Source organism: Phacochoerus africanus, chromosome 16 (assembly GCF_016906955.1).
Source record: "Phacochoerus africanus isolate WHEZ1 chromosome 16, ROS_Pafr_v1, whole genome shotgun sequence".
NCBI classification, from domain to species: Eukaryota; Metazoa; Chordata; class Mammalia; order Artiodactyla; family Suidae; genus Phacochoerus; species Phacochoerus africanus.
Genome location: NC_062559.1, coordinates 10716587 through 10738746, shown reverse-complemented (window position 1 = coordinate 10738746; position 22160 = coordinate 10716587). Strand labels below are relative to the sequence as shown.

General features: G+C 46.0%; 1 protein-coding gene across 1 annotated transcript in view; it reads right to left on the bottom strand.

The window, feature by feature from the left end:
* The window catches only part of KIAA1549 (KIAA1549 ortholog), an 84047-nt gene extending 63311 nt beyond the window's left edge, over positions 1-20736 (bottom strand). The window contains exons 1-7 of the mRNA XM_047763239.1: positions 18038-20736; positions 16466-16554; positions 14403-14580; positions 12278-12408; positions 4519-4702; positions 2224-2283; positions 758-906 (exon numbers count right to left, since the gene is read on the bottom strand). Coding sequence (XP_047619195.1) covers positions 758-906; positions 2224-2283; positions 4519-4702; positions 12278-12408; positions 14403-14580; positions 16466-16554; positions 18038-20645 — 3399 coding nt within the window. The 5' untranslated portion in view covers positions 20646-20736. The remainder of the gene's footprint in view (positions 1-757; positions 907-2223; positions 2284-4518; positions 4703-12277; positions 12409-14402; positions 14581-16465; positions 16555-18037) is intronic.
* Positions 20737-22160: the final 1424 nt, after the last annotated feature.

Below are 22160 nucleotides of genomic sequence, written 5' to 3'. Positions count from 1 at the left end.
TCCCCACCCCTGCACGCCCGGATTTCACCCTGGCTTCCTGTCTCTGAAATGCCAGGGCTCTAAATAACTCATTTTCCTAACTCTACACGTCAGCACTAGGAAAGGAGAAAAAAAAATCCAAAATCATGTAATTCACATGGAGATGGGAATAAATTACAGCCCAACCTTCAACTCTCTGTGGGGATGTGCGCTTTTAAGTGGGTCACTTTTGGATTCAAATGAATCTGTCGTTTGCAACCTTTCTGCTGGCTTACACAGTGACGACACTTTGGGGAACACGGAGACCACCAGGGCTGGTGGGAGGTGGGGAGGACAAGGTGCCCGAACAGAATGTTTTTCTCTTTCCGGTCTCTCGAGGTCTCTTCCCGCTGTATGATTTACCTCTGACGCGATCCGCAGCGCTCACCGCACAACCGACTCCCTTTTTGGTAATGAAAAAGCTCCCCTTTGAAAAATCAGGTCATCCAAAGAGATGGCAACGCACTGACAGGTTCTTTTGCTGGGGTCCCCACAAGGCCTTCTGCTGCGCTGACCTTGGACGAAAGACTCAGGAACTCTGTCTAGCCTCTAGCTGAGCTGAGAGGCTGCCACATTCAACGGCTGCCTGAGAGAGCAACCCGTCTGTTGAGCCGAATTTTCTCCTGGCACTTCCCATTTGCATGAGAACTCAGCCTGTTTTTCGAGGACAGCTCTCTCTCTTTTCCCGTCCCCCCCACCCCCCCCCACACACATACCCCTTCAGGCTTCTTAGCCATACCTGCACCATGCTGTTCCCGGCAGCAACAGTGGCCCTTCTCCACATCCGCCTTCTGGTGGAAACTTCGCTCAGCAGCTGGGCCAGTTTGCGCTCCATCTCAGCCTGAAACACTTCGTTCTGGAGCTGCTTCTCAACAACACCCAGGAGGACTGCATGGCAGACGAGACACACACAGGCCCCCAGACAAGTTAGCAGTGGAGGGAAAAAAAGGGTGTGGGTGTGTGGGGGTGTGTGTGTGTCAAAGAAATTAACACAGGATTACAACAAAATGCCAGTCCCCCAAGAGGAGATGTTAAACGGGGAAGAAGGACCGTGAACGGGGTACAGAAGAGCCACGTGGAGTAGCCCAGGGTCGTATCTCTAAAGATTCCAAAGACCAGTGGCCAGAAGTCCCAGGAGCTCAGCAGTGCCGGAGCTGCGGAGCTAGGAGCTCCCTACACAAGATCAAACATCTTGTCTGCACGTATTCCAGATTTCTGGAAATGGCTTGAGATCAAACGTCTTGTCTGCACTTATTCCAGATTTCTGGAAATGGCTTGAGTCCCTCTCTTACGACGACTCAAGATGTGGACTCATGAACTGACTCCAGATAAGGGTGCCTGTCCTCGGACATTTGCTGGAAACAAGAAGATCTAAACGGACGACGACGGCGGCGGCGGCGGCGAGTCGGCAGGGCACAGGAGCCAAAAGCATGTGCTTTTCAGCCAGAACTGTCTCGACTCCCCTCTGACAGAGGACCCTGGGCAAGTCATGACACCACGATGAAAATTATCTGGGAAGTAAGGCCACTGTAGCCTGCAAACTGGCGGGGCCTTTCTGTGGGAGCTCCTATGTGAAGCAACGCGAGCGCGCGGCGTTCGGGAACCTGTAAGTGGCGGCCACGCCCACGCCACAAGCTTCCCGCCCCCGACCCCCCCACCACCACCCCTGTGCGTTGCTGCGCTGCTTCCGCACGGGGCACTGCAGGCATCTAACCACCTTTACCCTTCCGTGCACTGGGTGAGCCAGCCCTTCTCTGCAAAGCCTTAGCAGTAAATACCCCACTCGGGCCCCCAAGACTTTAAAACATGCTTCTTCTTTGTTCACCAAGTTAGCTTATCAAATATGTCCTTTTAAAACCAGACATATAAGACTTTTAGGGGAAATAAAAAAAAAGAGAGATCCCTGCTTTATTCAGAACCTCATCCTGTTCTGGGTCAGAGGACTATCAATTCCTGTTAGACGTTGCCCTCGATTTGATGCATGAATTTTAAAGAAAGCCAATTCTTTGTGTGCCATAACTCAGCAGGGCACAGTCCCAGAGCCAGATCTGAATCCCTTCCTCATTCATTCTTTGCCAAGGACCCAAGGTACATTTTGCCCTGAATTTAGGCCCCAGAAACAGGAAAGGCAGTATCCTTCTCAACACCCCCGCACAAGCTTCGTTATTCCTTCAGGAACCAAAATGTTATGTAAGTTAAACATACCTGTTCTTACCCAAGACGACTTCAACAACTGAGACAGGTTGAGCTGGGGGTACTGGAAGGCTATAAAAAGGAAAGGGTTAGAAAAGGAAAAAGATCCATTAAAAAAAAACATGTTTGCAACAGTCAGAGAGATGAGTGGTCCCGGGAGTGGTGGCTAAGTCACAGCACGATGCCACTCCTACACTGATCACCTCTGAATTTGGAAGATCAAAGTGCCAGAGTGGGGACACTAAGGCAGGGACTGTAAGAGGGTTTGGAACACATAAGTCTCCAGGAGCAAGAGAGGGGAGAGGAGTTCCCGCCGTGGCTCAGCAGCAACAAACCCAACTAGTATCCATGAGGACACAGCTTCGATCCCTGGCCTTGCTCTGTGGGTAGGTGATCCAGTGTTGCTGTTTTTCGTTTTTTGGTTTTTTGTCTTTTTGTCTTTTCTAGGGCCGCTCCCGCGGCATATGGAGGTTCCCAGGCTAGGGGCCGAATCGGAGCTGCAGCCACCGGCCTACACCAGAGCCACAGCAACTCGGGATCCGAGCCGCGTGCAACCTACACCACAGCTCACGGCAACGCCGGATCGTTAACCCACTGAGCAAGGGCAAGGACCGAACCCGCAACCTCATGGTTCCTAGTCGGATTCATTAACCACTGCGCCATGACGGGAACTCCGATCCAGTGTTGCTGTGAGCTGTGGTGCAGGTCACAAATGAGGCTCAGATCATTTGTGACCTGCACCACAGGTCATGTGGTGTAGGCCAGCAGCTGCAGCTCCAGTTCAACCCCTAGCCTGGGAACTTCCATATGCCAAGGGTGCAGCCCTAAAAAACAAACGAACAAAAAAACAAAAGTAGAGGAGGGGGAGTTCCCATCTTGGCACAGCGGAAATAAATCCGACTAGGAACCATGAGGTTGCGGGTTCAATCCCTGGCCTCGCTCAGTGGGTTAAGGATCCGGCGCAGCCCTGAGCTGTGGTGTAGGGTGCAGACACGGCTCAGATCTGGCATTGGTGTAGCTGTGATGTAGGCCAGCAACTGTAGCTCTGATTAGACCCCTAGTCTGCGAACCTCCATGTGCCACAGGTGCGGCCCTAAAAAGACAAAAGACGAAAAAAAAAAAAAAAAAGAAGGGAAAGAAAGAGCTAATTCAAGTGACATCATGGGGCATAAGTTCCCCTTGAACTGTCACTGCCCCAGAACAATGAGTTCACACACTGGGTTCCTCAGAGCCCTGGGCTTTGCACTGACTCAGGCAGGGTAAAGTGACCCTATGTCCAGCATACTCACTATTTTATCCATCCCTGCACTGTACATCACTGAAAGCTGCTATTCATAAGTAACAACTTTATTCCCTGTCTTTTTTTTTTTCTTTTATCTTTTTAGGGCCAGACCCACAGCATATGGAAGTTCCCAGGCTAAGGGTCAAACTGGAGTTGCAACTGCCGGCCTACACCACAGCCACAGCAATGCCAGATCTGAGCTGTGTCTGAAACCTACACTACAGCTCACGGCAACGCTGGATCCTTAATCCACTGAGCAAGCCCAGGGAGCGAACCTGCATCCTTATGGATACCAGTCAGGTTTGTTACCACTGAGCCACCATGGGAACTCCCATCCCTGTCTACTTTTGCATTTTACAAGTTATTTTTTTTTTTTTACACTTAATTAACAGTACCCTAAAAGACTCATTAAGCCATTTGGCTGCTCCATTTTGAAAAAGAATTTGGTATCCTTTTTTTGCCTGACTTTGACTCTGGAATCTACTGTTTTGTGAAGTGAACATTTTCCCTGCCCCCATTCCAGTCCATTTGTACTGTGAACCGAATTGCATCCATCAGGCAGAAGGTGCGGTTTCTTTTCATTTCTTTTTAAGTGAACACACAGTAAAATTCGCTTTCTGGTGTTCAGTGTTATGGGCTTTGACAAATGCACAGCGGCGAGTGACCAGCACAATAAAGACACTGGGCACTTTCATCTGCCCCCAGAACTGCTTTCTGCTACCACCGTCTAGCTTTCCTCATGCCCTTCACCCGACAACCACAGATCTGTTCTCCATCCCTCTGGTTTCATCTTTTCCAGAACTGGCATGGCCTTTGATAGGGCCCTAGACTCTCTAAAGAGAATAATAAAGCAAGCCCAGTGGGGGAGGAGGGCTCTGGAGGCCCCCCCTGCTGGGATCTGAGCCGCTCCAATTTTAGCCGATAGACAGTCTGCATTTGTGCTATTTCACTTGACAAGGAGAGGTCCGCCAAGGCCAGGACCCGCAGCCCCCCGTGCCCAGCGCTGGAGGGAGGGCAGCACTCACGTTCGGCAATCTGCAGCACCGGGTACCCCAGGTAGAAGCTGAACTCCACCACACTCAAGTTCCTGAGCAGCTCACTCACTTCGGACCCGTTCAGAAAGCCCTGCGCGCCTTTAACAGCAAAGACGATGTTCACGGGGCCCCGGCGAGGAGCCAGCCTTGAGGACCCCACCGTAATGTTCAAGATCTAAAGAGAAGAAACTGGAGTGAGCTTCCAAAACACATTAAGCGGGAGTTTCCACCATGGCTCAGCGGTTAACAAACCCAACTAGCATCCATGAGGACGAGGGTTCAATTCCTGGCCTCGCTCAGTAGATTAAGGATCCAGCTTTGCTGTGAGCTGTGGTCGCAGGCGCGGCCCAGATCCTGCGTTGCTGTGGCTCTGGCAAAGGCAGCGGCTACGGTTCCAATTGGACCCCTAGCCTGGGAATCTCCATGTGCCACACGTGTGGCCCTAAAGAGATGAAAAGACAAAAAAAAAAAAAACAAAACCCAAGCTGATGCACCTTGCTGTACACATGAACTAATCCTACAGCGTAAATCAACTACTCCCCAACAAAATATCAACTATACCCCCCAAATTTTTCTTTTTTTCCAATAAAAATTTTTAAAAAGAAACAATATTTGCTTATAAAGAAATAGTATATACCAGTGCCCCACCAAAAAAAAATTAAAACAGCCAGTTAAAAGCCCGAGTAGGATTTCTCTCTCACAATTTCTCTCCTCAAGTTTTTTTCAAAGGGATGAACTTTTTTTTTTTTTTGGCTGCACCTGTGGCATGTGGAAGCTCCCTGGCCAGGGATCAAACCCTCCCCCCCGACATTTTTAACTAGAGCCACAGCAGCGACAACACCAGTTCCTTAACCCACTGAGCCATCTGGGAACCCCTGGCATGAGCATTTTTAAAGGAAGAGTAATTGGCTTTACAACCTGGTTCCCTTTTGTGATCCCTTAAACCTGCAGTTTATTGAAAATGTTTTTTATATTAAGTCAGGAACTGAGCACACGTACTTACAGTCCCTCCCCTTTTCCTTCCCATCCCAAATCCCACTGGAACAACAAAAAGATACACAAAGGGGACTAAATCCACAACAGCCCTGAAAATGGAAGAAAACCAGAGATTCTGTCAAATTCCTGGAAGATGGAGAGAGGACAGGAACACTTTGACACAAACCAGAACGGAGGGAACTGAGGCCCCAACACACACAGGCACAGACGCCAGAGGTCCTAAGAGCCACCTCCCCCAGGGGCCCCAGCAGGCCTCCATGGCGGAGACCCTCAGGAGCTGACATGCAGTGTGGGCTGCAGGACTGCAAGCAGTGTCACTTATTAAAGACTGTGCCACCAGCTGAGTCAACTGTCTCCCTCCTCTCTCCCTTCTAGCTTCACATCCAGGCCAGCTCAGAAGTGCAAGCAGCCACCCCACCTTCACCCCAGGAGCCCAAAGAACTGCTCCCTGAGGAAGATGAGCTCCTTGCCTGAGATGACCCAAGACCCGCCATGGGGTGGCCCCTAAGCAGGAAGTGGGGGTGGAGACAACTGCAGAGCAGACAGAGACAAAGATGGAAAGGCAACGAAAGAAAAGAGCAGCTCCGCCATGAAAAACACACTAGCGTCCCCTCCCCTCAGGATGCAACCTCCTCATCGCACGCAGGTGGGGAGGGGGCCCAGTCTGCCAGTCTCTGACCACACACTGCCTGGTACCCAGGGCCCTAATGAACCCGCCCATCAGGAGGCAGGGCTGATGCAGACACAGACTCCACAGCTAACGGGGGAAGATGGACAAGGTGCCAAAACTAACCACCTGCTTCCTCATTCCTACAGACCACCACCACCAGTCTGCACAATACTCTACCCGGCAAGAATGTCATTTAAAATCAAGGAGAAATAAACAATTTCTCCAGCACACGAAAACTAAAAGAGTACAGCAATACTAAACCCATTCTAAAAGAAATACTGAAAGGACTCCTCTACCTAAACAAGTAAGAAGAAACAGGATGGAGGAAATCATAATTGGAAAGTAATTGCTTAAATAAGCTAGTATACAGATCTAAAAGGGGAAAAAAAAAACCTACTGTAAAAGCGAAGCTAAACACAAGGAACAACAAAGAGGATAAACATGAAGATGTTTAAAAAAGGACATCAGAATCCTAAAATGTGAGGAATCAAAGTAAAATCTATACTCTTTCCTTTTTTTAGAATGTGTTTGAGCCTATATGACTACCAGGCTAAAAGCAAGCAGATATAGGAAGGGGTCAACATACTTGAAAAACAGGGCAACCATGAATCAAAACAAAATAACACATGCACAAAAACTAAAAAGAAGAGGGCACAAGCATAAACTAAGAGGAAATCATCCAACCAAAAAAAGAAAGGAACAAAGAAGAAACATCAAATCAATCGGAAAACAAGGCTTAAAATGGCAACAAATACATATTTATCAATAATTACCTTAAATGTCAATAGACTGAATGCTCCAATCAAAAGACACAGAGTGGGAGTTCCTGGTGTGGCTCCGTGGTCAATGAATCTGACTAGGAACCATGAGATTGTGGGTTCAATCCTTGGCCTAGCTCAGTGGGTTAAGGATCTGGCATTGCCGTGAGCTGTGGTGTAGGTTGCAGACATGGCTTGGATCCCCTGTGGCTGTGGCCCTGGCATGGGCTGGCGGCTACAGCTCTGATGATTAGACCCCTAGCCTGGGAACCTTCATATGCCGCAGATGCGGCCCCAGAAAAAGACAAAAACAAAAAAACAAACAAACAAAAGACACAGAGTGGAAGACTGCATAAAAAAGCAAGAGCTTACAAGATGCTGTCTACAGGAGACCCACCTTAGGGCAGAGGACACATACAAATTGAAAGTGAGGGGATGGAAAAAGATATTTCATGCAAATGGAAACGACAGGAAAGCAGGAGTTACAATACTCATATCAGACAAAATAGACTTCAAAACACAGGCCATAAAGAAAGAAAAAGAAGGACACTATTTAATGATAAAAGGATTCATTCAAGAAGAGGATATTACACTCATTTATATACGTGTGTGTGTGTGTGTGTGTGTGTGCACGCCCCTAATATAGGAGCACTCAAATCCATACAACGAATACTAACCGACATAAAAGGAGAAAGTGATGGGAATACAATAACAGTAGGGGACTTTAACACCCCACTCACATCAATAGACAGAGCCTCTAGAAAGAAAATCAATAAGGCAAAAGAGATCCTAAATAACACGATAGAAAAGTTAGACTTAATTGATATTTTCAGGACATTACATCCAAAAAAATTAGAATATATATTCTTTTCAAGCGCCCATGGAACATTTTCAAGGATGTTCCACATACTGGGGCACAAAACTCACCTCAGCAAATTTAAGAGTATAGAAATTTTTTCAATAATAATTATTATCATTATTTCATGGTGGATCTTCTCTGACCACAATGGCGTGAAACTAGAAATCAACCACAGGAAAAGAAATGAGAAAAAGCTAACTACATGGATACTAAAAAAGATGTTACTAAAAAACCAATGAGTCAATGAGGACATCAAAAGGGAAATTTAAAAAAATACTTCGAGACAAATGATAATGAAAACACAACCATTCAAAATCTATGGGATGCCTCAAAAGCACTGCTTAGAGGGAAGTTCAGTAGCAGTACAGGCCTTCCTCAAAAAAGAAGAAAATCCCAAATCAACACCTTAACCTACCCCATAAAAGAATCTGAAAAAGAAGAACAAATGAAATCTCAAGTCAGCAGAAGGAAGGAAATCATAAAGATCAGAGAGGATATCAGTAAAATAGAAATTCAAAAACAAAAGAAAAAAATCAATAAAATTCAGAGCTGGTTCTTTGAAAGGGTAAACAAAATTGACAAACCCCTGGCCAGACTCACCAAGAAGAGGAGAGAAAGAACTCAAATAAATAAAATGAGAAATGAAAAAGGAGAAATCTCAATGGACCCTGCAGAAATACAAAAAACCATAAGAGAATACTATGAACAATTACATGCCAACAAATTTGACAACCTAGAAATGGGCAGCTTTCTAGAGACATACAGCCTGCCAAAACTGAATCAGGAAGAAATAGATCAATTGAACTGACCAATCACTAGAAATGAAATTGAATACATAATAAAAACACTCCCTACAAACAAAAGTCCAGGACTAGATAGTTTCACAGGTGAATTCTACCAAACATACAAAGAACTTATACCCATCCTTCTTAAACTTTTCCAAAAGGTTGAAGAGGAAGGAACACTCCCAAAGACATTTTATGAAGCCACCATTACATTAATACCAAAACCAGACAAAGATACTACCAAAAAAGAAAACTACAGGCCACTATCTTTGATGAATGTAGATGCAAAAACTCACAGCAAAATTTTAGCTAAACAAATCCAACAACATATAAAAAAGATCGTACACCAAGGCCAGGTGGGATTCACCCCAATTTCACAAGGATGGTTCAACATAGCCAATCAATCAACATTATATACCACATTAACAAAAAAGTCAAAAACCACATGATCATCTCAATAGATGCAGCAAAAGCTTTTGACAAAATCCAACATCCGTTCATGATAAAAACTCTTACCAAAATGGGGATAGAGGGAACATACCTTAATATAATAAAAGCCACTTATGACAAACCCACAGCCAATATAATACTCAATGGAGAAAAACTGAAAGCCTTCCCACTAAAATCTGAAACAAGGATGCCCACACTCCCCACTGTTATTCAACATAGTATTAGAAGTCCTTGCCACAGCAATCAGACAAACAAAAGAAATAAAAGGTATCCAAATTGGAAGAGAAGAGGTGAAACTGTCCCTCTATGCAGATGACATGATACTATATATATACAAAACCCTAAGGACTCCACTCAAAAACTACTCAAACTAGTGAATGAATTCAGCAAAGGAGCAGGATAAAGATTAACATTCAGAAACCAGTTGCATTCTGCATACTAACAATGAATTATTAGAAAAGGAATATAAAAATACAATGTCTTTTAAAATAGCACCCCCAAAATTTAAATACCTGGGAATAAACCTGACCAAAGAGATGAAAGACATATGCTGAGAACTATAAAACATTAATCAAAGAAATTAAAGAGGATTCAAAGAAATGGAAAGCTATTCCATGCTCCTGGACTGGAAGAATTAATATTGTTTAAATGGCCATACTACCCAAAGCAATCTACAATTCAATGCAATCCCTATCAAATTATTCATGACATTTTTCACAGAACTAGAACAAACAATCCAAAAATTTTATAAGGAACCATAAATGACCCAGGATTGCCAAAGCAATCCTGAGGAACAAAAACCAAGCAGGAGGCATAACTCTCCCAGACTTCAGACAATATTACAAAGCTACAGTCATCAAGACAGTGTGGTACCAATACAAAAACAGACATACAGACCAAAGGAACAGAATAGAAAACCCAAAAATAAACCCAGACACCTACCGTCAATTAATCTTCGACAAAGGAGGCAAGAAATGGGGAAAAGGCAGTCTCTTCAGCAAGTGGTGCTGGGAAAACTGGACAGCAGCATGTAAATCAGTGAAACTAGAAGACGCTCTCACACCATGCACAAAAATAAACTCTAAATGGCTTAAACGCTTAAATACAAGACAAGACACCATAAAACTTCTAGAAGAGAACAAAGGCAAAATATCCCTGACATCAACCGTACAAATGTTTTCTTAGGTCAGTCTCCCAAAGCAATAGACATAAAAACAAAAATAAACCAATGGGACCTAATCAATCTCAAAAGCTTTTGCACAGCAAAGGAAACCATAAAAAAACCAAAAAGACAACCTATGGAAGCAGAGAAAATAGTTTCAAATGACACAACCAACAAGGGTTTAATCTGCAAAATATACACATTCATATAATTCAACAGCAACAAAACAAACAACCCAATTGGAAAATGGGCAGAAGACCTGAATACGCATTTCCCCAAAGAAGACATTCGGATGGCCAACAGGCACATGAAAAAATTCTCAACATCACTAATTATCACAGAAATGCATATCAAAACTACAATGAGGTACCACTTCACATCAGTCAGAATTGCCATCATTATTGAGTCTACATATAACAAATGCTAGGGAGGATGTGGAGAAAAGGGAACCCTCCCACACTGTTCATGGGAATGGAAATTGGTACAACTGCTATAGAATATAGTATGGATATACCTCAGAAAAATAAATATAGAACTACCATATGACCCAGCAATCCTACTCCTGGGCATCTATCCAGACAAAACTTTCATTGAAAAAGATACCTGCACCCCTATGTTCACTGCAGCACTATTCACAATAGCCAAGACATGGAAACAACCAAAATGTCCATCAACAGATGAATGGATTAAGAAGATGTGGTACATATCCACAATGGAATACTACTCAGCCATAAAAAAAGAACAAAATCATGCCATTTGCAGCAACATGGATGGAACCAGAGACTCTCATACTAAGTGAAGTCAGTCAGAAAGAGAAAGACAAATACCATATGATATCACATATCTGGAATCTCATATACGGCACAAATGAACCTATCTACGGAAAAGAAACAAACTCATGGACATGGAGAACAGACTTGTGGTTGCCAAGGGGGAGGGGAGTGAGTGGGATACACTGGGAATTTTGAGTTAGTAGATGCAAACTATTGCATTTGGAGTGGATAAGCAATGAGATCCTGCTGCATAGCACAGGGAACTATATCTAATCACTTGTGATGAAACGTGATGAAGGATAATGTGAGAAAAAGAATGTATGTATATGTATACCTGGGTCACTTTCCTGTACAGCAGAAATTTACAGAACATTGTAAATCAACTATAATTTTCAAAAAAATTTAAATAAACTTAAGGATACACACAAAAAAAATCAAAAAAAATTTTTAATTTAAGAAATGAATTTTTTTAATTTTTTTTTATAAAAAAAGAGATGGAGAAAACAAGAAACCTGGAAGATGAATCCAGGAGCACTGAATCTATTTAAAATGAATTCTAGAAAGAAAGCACAAAGAATACAGAAGAATAAAAATCAAAGGAATGTGGAATTCCCATCATGGCACAGCAGAAACAAATCCGACTAGGAAACATGAGGTTGCGGGTTCGATCCCTGGCCTCGCTCAGTGGGTTAAGGATCAAGCATTGTGGTGAGCTATGGTGTAGGTCACAGATGCAGCTCGGATCTGGCACTGCTGTGGCTGTGGTGTAGGCCGGCAGCTACAGCTACCCCTAGCCTGGGAACCTCTATATGCCAGGGGTGTGGCCCTAAAAAAAAAAAAGACAAAAAAAAAATCAAAGAAATGTAACATGTCAGCAGTTTCCATAAAATATATATGAAGCCTGTTTTTTTATTAGAAGCTATAGTCTGCTTTTGGAGTGAAACCCTGCATTTCATGGTATCCTATAATATGAAACACTTGCATTTTTAGGCATTCTTCCCCCTGGATACTTAAGGTAATATCCTTCCTTTCTAGAACATTCCAGCATTTCCTTCCTGCATAGGCGCAGCTCTCTTCGGCTCACCTTATCTGAGCTCCCTGGTTATCAAGCTATTCTGCCGTCTTCAAATATGCTCATGCTCTGTGGACTCGATGCCACGGAAGAATGAGCCCTGATCCACGGGAACCAAAGCTCCTCACCGCGAGGGAATCAGTAAAGACTTAGCATGTCTTAAAGCCAAGATGAAACCTCTTTACATGATAAAGTGTCTTGTTCCGCCTTCAGCGCTGCTCTCACCTGCACTGTGAGGTTGTACGCCCCCTGGTGGTGTTTTCTCACTTCAGACAGCGCGACCATCAGGCCCTTCTCGATGCGCTGAGTGAAGTTGCAGAAGCCGGTGTCCACGCTCTGCGGCACAAACTGAAGGACTGCAAAGAAGGACAGCATCGCAGGCCCATGAATGCGGCGTTTCTTTATCATTAAGGAATGAAGAGAGGCACGAAACAATGTCTAAAGCAACTAACTCATCCGTAGTAGAGGATTAAGTACTATGAGGTATTATTTTTTTCTTGAGGTACCGTTGATGTACATGAGGTCTCAGGAGTACAGCACAGTGAGTCAGGTTATATTCCACTCCTAGTTATTATAAACTACTGCCTATCTTCCTTGTATGAGCCAATATATCCTTGCAGCCTATTTATTTTATACAGACTAGTTGGTACCTCTTAACCTTCTACCCCTATCTTGCCCCTCCCTCCTTGTCTCTCCCGACTAGGAACCACTCGTGTGTTTTCTGTATCTGTGAGCCTTTTGTTGTTGTTACAGTCACTGGTTTGTTATATCTTTTAGATTCCACATATAAGTGATATCACACAGTATTAGTCTTTCTCTGTCGGAAAGTTTAATACCCTCCAAGTCCATTCACGTTGTTGCAAATGGCAAAATTTTCATTCTTTTTTATAGCTGAATAGTATTCCACTGGATGTTCATGTATATGAATATACAAACACAGAGAAACACAGCACATCTTCTTTATCCATTCATCTGATGATGAACACTTACGTTGCGTCCATACCTTGGTAACTGTAAATAATGCCGCTATGAACACTGGGGCACATATATTTCTTTGAGAATTAGTGTTTTCATTTTTTCAGATATATACCCAAGAGTGGAACTGCTGGGTCACACGATAGTTCTATTTTTAGTTTTCCATACTGTTTTCCACAGTGGCTGCACCAATTTATATTCCCAACATTCCAACTGCGTGTGAGGGTCTGTGATGGGTCCTTTATATGTATCATATGGAAATGCCGAAAGCCAACTGTACCAAATGACTACATGCCATGTAAAGGTGACACCTATCATTTTAAAATGGAAAAATACCTAAGATAACAATTGCAGCATCAAAAGGTGCAACACTAAAACATTTCAAACATAAATAAATTCATTAGAGATGAATTCTTGAGTATTTATGGGTGAAATGACATGATATCTGGTATAGTTTTTAAATACTCTAGCTCAAAAAAAAGTTTGTGTGAGACAGGTGAAACGTAACTGCGAAAATGATTATAATGTTTTAAGCTTATACAGGCATATGTGGGCTAACTATATTATTCTCTGTTTTTGCATGTGTTTAAAAATGTCCATAATATTTGAAAAACTTATGTTTTCCAAATGAGACAAGTTGGGGAGGGGGATGGGCGGGGGGTGGGGGGAAAATGCTATAAAACTGGGTTTGTGATGCTCATGGTACAACTATAAATGTAATAAAATTCATTGAGTAATAAAAAAATAAATAAATAAGTACATAAATAAATTAAATAAAACTCCCAGTGAGCATTGGACAGTGACTAACGGTAGCTTCGGTTACTCCTATTGTTTTTATAATAACAATATTTCCTACATGTGAGTAATGGTTAAAATGGCACAATAAAGTGTCTTCTTTCAAAAGAAAGAAATAAAATAAATAAAAGTGTCCATAATGAAAAGTCACATGACATTATGGAATTACTTTAGGAGATGTGACAATAATAGTGTAGATAGATGTGTGTGTGTGTGTGTGTGTGTGTGTGTATGCATCTTGAAGTATATGTTATATGTGTATGTATTTATGTGCTTACTAGTCTTCCCTTTATGAATAAGAGGACATGAGGCCATATTAAAATAAAATGAGAGGAGGGGACATAGATGGGGGTATAGACGTCACAAAACTGGCCAGGAGTTGAAAACTGTTGAAGTTGTACAATGAGTACCTGGGGGTTTATTGAACTACTCCACGTGCTTGTGCATATGCTGGAAATTTTTCCTAATTATAATTTTTTTAACTTAATAAATTTTAACATAATCCTCCCCAAATTTCTTTAAAACATAAAAAAATCAAATGACATTTACAGATCAAAACAACGCTACTCAGTTTTCTTACCTGTTTGAACCTGGAACTTGGAGTCAGGCACAAGGAAGGAGGGCTTCACAGCCAAGATTAAAGGAGTTTGGTCACGTACGAGTTTACTATTTATAAGCACATTTATGACTGATATTGCCGTGTAAACAAAGGGACCAGATGTCACCAGAAAAGTGAAGTCAGCAAATAGTTCGTAAACCTATGAAAACAAAAAAATGCAAAAGACAGTGATTATCAAGGTGTCAAGTTTGAGGGTCTCATAATTCACACTTAAAGGAAGTTGTTCTGAGTCAAAAAATACTAAAGCAAAAAAAATAGGAGTTCCCGTCGTGGCACAGTGGTTAACGAATCCGACTAGGAACCATGAGGTTGCGGGTTCGGTCCCTGCCCTTGCTCAGTGGGTTAACGATCCGGCGTTGCCGTGAGCTGTGGTGTAGGTTGCAGACGCGGCTCAGATCCCGCGTTGCTGTGGCTCTGGCGTAGGCCAGGGGCTACAGCTCTGATTCGACCCCTAGCCTGGGAACCTCCATATGCCACAGGAGCGGCCCAAAGAAATAGCAAAAAGACAAAATAAATAAATAAATAAATAAATAAATAAATAAATAAATAAAATAGTAAATAAATAAATAAATAAGTAGTTTTCAATGAAGGGGTGGTGCTTCACAGATAATTAAAATTTTATTTTAGTTATGCCCCTTACACATCTGCCAACTTTCTCAAAAATGGCACAAAAGCAAGGACAGTGGAAAAGAAGAATGAATAACATGAACTGAGTAAGGAACGAAGGAGAAGGCAAGGTGTTTCATTGCGCTTAATGAACCCTCACGTAAAGGAGCACTTATTCTACTAAGCAGAGCCGTCCAAAAGAAATACATGAGCCATCTATCCCATTTTTACATTTCTAACAGCCACATTAAAAAATATAAAACGATGGAGTTTTAGTGTGGCTCAGCAGGTGAAAGATCCAGCATCATCACACCAGTAGCTCGGGTCACTGTTGATGTGCAGGTTTGATTCCTGTTCCCAGGAACTTCCATATGCCGTGGGCACAGCCAAAAAAAAGAAAAAAAATATATATATATAAAGAAACAGATTAAGGAGTTCCTGTCGTTGTTGCTCAGTGGAAAACAATTCTGACTAGGATTTATGAGGACACAGGTTCGATCCCTGGCCTCGCTCAGTGGGTTAAGGATCTGACGTTGCTGTGAGCTGTGGCATAGGTCACAGATGCAGCTCGGATCTGGCGTTGCTGTGGCTGTGGTGTAGGCCAGTGGCTACAGCTCCAGTTCAACCCTTAGCCTGGAACTTCCATATGCCCTGGGTGCGGCCCTAAAAAGACACACACACACAAGAAAGAAAGGAAGGAAAGGAAAGGAAAGGAAAGGAAAGGAAAGGAAAGGAAAGGAAAGGAAAGGAAGAAAAGAAAGAAACAGATTAAATACATTTTACTTAACCCAATGTATCTGACCTATTATTTCAATTGTAGGTCATGCAAAAAACTATGACTGAGACAGTTTACATTTCTTTTTGCATTCGAAGTCTTTGAAATCTGGTGTATATTTTGTGCTGACAGCATATGGCACTTGGGACAAGCCCTATTTCATGTGCTCAACAGCCACAGCAGGGCCTGTGGCTCCGTTTGGGATGGAGCAGACCTAGAGCTTGGCTTTCAGCTCTTGGGTGGAGAGGAGGCACTAGCAGTTGCCCCACCTAAAACACCTCGAAATCCCTCTGTGTCTCACTAGATTTACAGAAACATACATGTGCACTCGCTCTAAGCTCTAGGTAAACTCTAATCCAAGCCCTTTCATGTAAATCAAGGGAAGCGAGATCATTAGGTTATTGCCCCGGTCTCTGGGCCTCAAGGCTTTGTTCCAACTCTGCCAAGACATCCCCCCGATGGACTAAGACTGTTCTCATCTGGGGTCAGAAAGGGCTTCCCAGGAGAAGTGACGGCTGAGGGGGGACCCAAAGGCGGAGCAGGCGTCCAGCAGGAGAAGGGAGGAGCGAGAGTGTCACACGCCCACAGCCATGTGCATTCAACCCGGGCTCTCCCGGCAGCCTTCCGCGCCTCGGGGACCCACCTTGAGCTCCACGACACGGTTGAAGTGACTCTTCAACACCTCTTTGATGGACGTGATGATGTACTCCTGCACGGCTCTGCGGGCCAGCACTGCAAATCAAAGCCGACCCCCGGGTGCGCTTCAGTGTCACTATGAATGAGCAGAGGACCCACGGCCCACTGGGGGCTCGGCAGGGAGGAAAAAGACCCGGCACGTGCTCCTGCCTGCCCCCACCCACCTGCCCTGTCCTCTCCTCTCCCATCACCCCACCCCCACCCCCGCCCCGTGCCATTCCTGGGCTACCTCTCCCCTGGCTTCACTTCCATCCTGCATCCCCACGTAAACCAACACACCAGAGCCAGGCTGCTGATCCACAGCACGGCGCCCTCAGTCCACGGTGCCCAGCTACATGGCTTCGCCCACAACTCCTCGGGGTGGGGGGGTGGGGGAACAAGTGGGAGAGCCTGACCAGTGGACCACAGTCCCCAGACTTGTACAGATCCAAGTGCTCCAGGTTCCAGCTACGGAAGCAGCTGGGCAGCTGCGAAGGAGTAGCTGTAGCTGTCTGTCACCTGGTAACTCAGGCTGCAGGCTGGGGAGAAGGTCAAAGTCCGGGACCCAATTCAGAGGCTACTTAGTCACTCCATGCTTCTCGCCTCAGAATCCAAGGAAGCTTTACTGGACTGTACAAGAACAAAGTCCCTCCTTCCCAGGAAAAATGAGGATGGTGCATTAGTAAGAAATTGCAACGTGGCCCTTAGGCGTCTGCCCAGCTAACTGCCTGAACTAAACACGATGGCCTTTTGCTTTAACTGTGTCATCTATGCATCCAGTGGTTACAAGCGCCCAAGACGAAGACCCTAGCAAACGCTTCTACGGCTCGTTTAAATCTTTCCTGGAGTTCCCGTTCTGGCTCAGTGGGTTAAGAACCCAAATAGTGTCCACGAGGACACAGGGTTCGATCCCTGGCCTTGCTTAGTGGGTTAAGGATTCAGCGTTGCCTCAAGCTATGATTTAGGTCACAGATGCAGCTCAGATCTGGCATTGCTGTGGCTGTGGCGTAGGCCAGCAGTTGTAGCTCCAATTCAACCCCTAGCCTGGGACTCCCCATATGCTGCGGGTGTGGCCCTAAAAAAAAAAAAAAAAATGGCCTCCAATTTTAAGGGTTGTCATCAGCCACGGATTGTACAAGAATTCACATAAATCCTGGGATGCTTTAAAAATAAATAAATAAATCTCTCCTCTGTTCTCACTGCTACGATCGACTCATCTGTAGTATTCTGTGGTTGCTTCTTATGCTCCAGGCACTGGATCAAGTATTTTATATGCATTAATGCATCAAAGTCTTTAGCCCAATGAAGCAGGTACCATGGTCATCCCTATTTAATAGTTGAGGAAACCGAGGCTTAGAGAGGCTAAGCACCTGTCCAGAGGACTCGTGGGAGCTGGCGAAGGAGTGAGCGACAACCCAGGAGTTGTCTGGGTCCAAAGCCTACACTCCCTGCCATGATGCTGTGTGTCCCACAAGCATCTCAGACAAGCTCCTTCAGAACCTCACCTAACCCGGAGAAGCGGCGTGAAGCAGGGCCTTACCGGTTGTGATCAGATAGGCATCGGGCACCGTAATATCACACACGTACGGCGGCTTGGTGGTGAGCAGGGCCGGAGCATGAACCTCTGCTTCGGGGACGGGAGCGGTCACGGGATGAAGGGATGGCGGGGGGAGCGCCGTGCTGCCCTCATGGGGATTCTGACTTGAGGTTCTGCTGTTTGGGGTGGTGTCCACAGAATTCCCGGGTGCAACGCTGGTATCAGACACAATCAGCTCGGTGGAGGTGTTCCTTGGTACATCCGTGGGCACGAATGATGGGCCATGTAAAGGATCTGGCTCTGTGGGCAGAGGTGAGGGGCTCAGCTCCGGGACGAATGAGGATGCTGGGGTCGGGTACCCGGCAGGGACTGGCAGAGTGGGGGTAAGGATGACTTTGGAGAAGGAGGCTGGGACAGACGTGCGATCCTGCACAGCACTGACATTGCCCTCAGAAGGCGTCAGGGTTGAAACGAGAGAAGATTCAGTTAAAGCGGGTGTGGTCTGAACAGCAGTCCAAAGTGGCGTGAAGTGAGTTTCCGAGGGCAAAATGGGCTCAGGACTGGAGGGCACTAGTAGGGCGACGGCAGACGTGCGGGATGGGTGTGAAAACTCAAAAGAGGAGGTAGACTCGGTGGAAGCCGAGGTAAAAGGAGCTTCAGAATCCGTCTGTGAAACTGTGGATGCTTCAAAAACTTTCAGAGACTCCGAGGGGACGCTGGAGCGCAGTGACACTTCAGAGGAGGCAGGGAGGAGAGTGAATGTGTTTAAAAGAAGCTCCAAACTTGGCCGGAGCTGAGACAAGTCAAGGTGTGTGGAATTGGGAACAGAAAGCTGAGGCGATGGGGAATTGACAGAGCTGGTCAGTGTCAATGTCTCCACCAAGGCAGAAAACGCCTGAGGACTGAAGGTTGACTTAGCCCTTGACATTGGAGAGGGAGGGACCCGGCTGCTGGATTCCAGCGGTGGAGTGGAGAAAACGCTGGAGGCAAAATCCGAAATACGTGCACTTTCATGCCAGGAAAAACTGGCAGGTCCTTGGGCAGGAAAAGGCGAGGAGTCTACTGAAGGATCCAAACCATAAGACGTAAAAACACCTGGGCCTCTGACATCAGGGGATGGTGTGTTTCTGTTCGCTGTGATGCGGAAAGATGAGTCAAGGGGAAGCCTGGGGGAGACGGAGGAAACCACAGCGGTCACGCCCGATGGCATTACATGAGACTCAACGATGGAAGGGGAGCCAGCAGGAGCAGGATGGAGGGACCCAGATCCAGGGAGGTGGCCGTGGGGAGAATACACCTGTGAGGTCAGAGCACTACTCAATTTCCTCTCCGCTGAAACAGCGACGCCCGTGGCTGACATTTCCACGGATGGGGAAGAAAGGGGAACTATTGGTCTGGAGGGGAAAAGTGTATTAAATGCTGGAGCATCTTCCTCAAATTCGGGGATGTCTGCAATGATGCTGCTCTGTGGAGAGATGCTGCTGGCTTCCAAGAGGGTTAGGGACAGGGTCTCGGCGCCATCGCCCGATCCCACATCCTCTGTGAGGCTTGCCGACAGCTCGTACTGCGGCGACACCATGGTACAGGACGTGCACCACGTGTGCGGGCTGAACAAAGACACCAGGCTCCGGATGTGAGTGTCGGCCTCATGACCTGGGACCAGAGAATGGCCAGGCAATTCGGATACCTCGCCCGAGTTGCTGGGAAGAAAGGGGTTATCGGCTGATTGCGTAGAAAAGGGTCCAAACGCAAGAGGAGTTGAAAACAAAGCCAAATGCGTGCTGCTGCTGAAAGCAAGCACCGCTGGGGACACACCTGCAGGACGGTACGTTCTTGGAGAGATGGTTTCATCTAGACTTTGACCCCAACCAGCAGTCACATCGGGAAATCTGTCTCTACCTGTGGCCAGAGCATCCTCTGGAGGCGGTAAAACCTCCCCTGATGGGCGAGGTGGCTGTTCTGTGACACCATCACCTGGTGTCTGAGGCTCGGAAGACGGCAGGCCAAGGAGGAGGGTTTCTGCACCCTCTACTCCCGAAGACATGATCTCCGGCAAAGTCCTGCTTGATACGTGCCCATAAGCATCGGTAGGATAAAACACCCAGCTCCCACTAGGAGCTGCAATTATGCCCTTGGAAGTGGGAAGAGCTGACGGAAAAGCACTAAAACGACCGGGGGATCCAGCAGACGTCGCTGGTTGATGCACAGTGTTTTGCCAGGCTGATGTCACTTCTTCATCCTGGAAAGCAATGACGGGTAATGAGGGAGTCGGCATGGGGTCTGAAGTGTCCCTGGGTGGCCCCGGCGGGCGGACTGTGATGTATCGAGCCGGAGAAACCTCGCGGGAAGTGGTCCAGGGAGTCTCTGGCAAAAAGTTATCCATGTCCTCATCCTCTATGACCTCGTTGCTCGTCACTGACACATAATTTGCCAGAAAGACGCTGTGCTCGGCTGTACTTTGGGTCCATTTCCCTTGGTTAAAAAAGGCTGTATCAAAAGTAGTGGCAGATGGAGAGGGTCTGACTTGGAGAGACCTGCTTTGCTGGGACCCTGGAGTGGTTTCAGTTAAGGCCACATGTGCAGTGCTGTGCATGATGCTTTCCTTCAGCATGAGCTCCACGGAGGGTAAAGACAGGTTGTGCTGTTCCAGAGGGAGCTCATCTACAAAGGAAATAAAAGCTGAGTTTGGCCGCAACGCAATGAAAGTCAGACTGCTAACATTTTGTTTCAAATACAAAACTACACTCGATCGGAGTTCCCACTGTGGCAAAGTGGGATAAAAACCCAACTGCAGCAGCTCCGTTCACTGCAGAGGTGCAGGTTTGGTCCCCCGCCAGGCGCAGTGGGTTAAAAAGGATCCTGCATTGCTGCAGCTGCAGTGTGGGTCATGGCTTCGGCTCAGATTCAATCCCTGGCTCAGTGATTTCCACATGCTGCAGGTGCGGCCATATAAATACATGTTATACACACACTCAATCAGTGAACATCCACTCACTGTGAATAACCAGGATTCACGGTTAGAAGTGGAGTCCTCATTGTGGCTCAGCAGTAATGAACCCAACTAGTATCCATGAGGACGAGGGTTCTATCCCTGGCCTCACTCAGTGGGGTAACAATCTGGCGTTGCCGTGAGCTGTGGTGTAGGCTGGCAGCAACAGATCCAATTCAACCCCAGCCTGGGAACTTCCATATATCGTGGGTATGGCCCTAAAAAGACTAAAATAAAATAAAATAAAAATAAAAAAACAGAAGTTAATCAACTGGAAGCCAGAAACTGCCATAATTACTGTCAGCACAATACCTGCAAAGAGTCATAAATTTGAGCACAACTTTTATTTGTGTGTTCTGTTCTCTCTCATTTACTCCCTGAGAAAGAGAGGTTCAGAGAAGGGAACTAAATCAATTACATGCTCTCCAGGGCAGAGGTGGAGCTGGAATCTGAGGATTAGCCTGCCTTGCCTCCCAAGCCCATGTTCCTTGTCTTCCCTAAGAGTTGGCTGGCTCTTCAGAGAAATGAAAACGACCACTAGGACAGCATCACTCGCTGCCCAGAGAAAAGACCTCAGCAGTTTCCTGATTACAGGACCTTCCACACCCAGGCTTCAGACCATCTCCAGGCTGCCCTCCAGTCATTCCCGGCCCCACTCTCACGTCTTCCCAACTGCGCTCCGGCCAAACGCACTACCTGCTCTGCCCAGAACCCATGTTCTCTGGGGATTCGCACATTCCCCTCTCCCTGCCCGGGCCGGGGCTCCCTGGCTCTCCACCTGGGCCGCTCCTACCGGCCCTGCAGATGCCGCAAAGACACCGCCTCCCCCCTCAATCCGCTAAAGGTGGGACAGTGCCTCTCCCCCAGGCTTCCACCTGACACATCCCTCCGTGTGTCCCACTGAGATGAAGTGTCTGCTCAGAACACTGTGAGCCTCTTCAGGACACAGACGGCTGCTCTGCTTCCCCGGTGCCTAGCACAGCGCGTGGCACAGAGTAAGAGCGCAATAAACATGTGAAGTGAAGGAATGAATGAATGGTGCTGGATGACCAAGGTCTGATATGTGCCAAAAGCATCCTATCGTCCTCTCAAACTTTCATCTTCTTCATCCTTGTGACAGCTGTCATGAGCACAGTA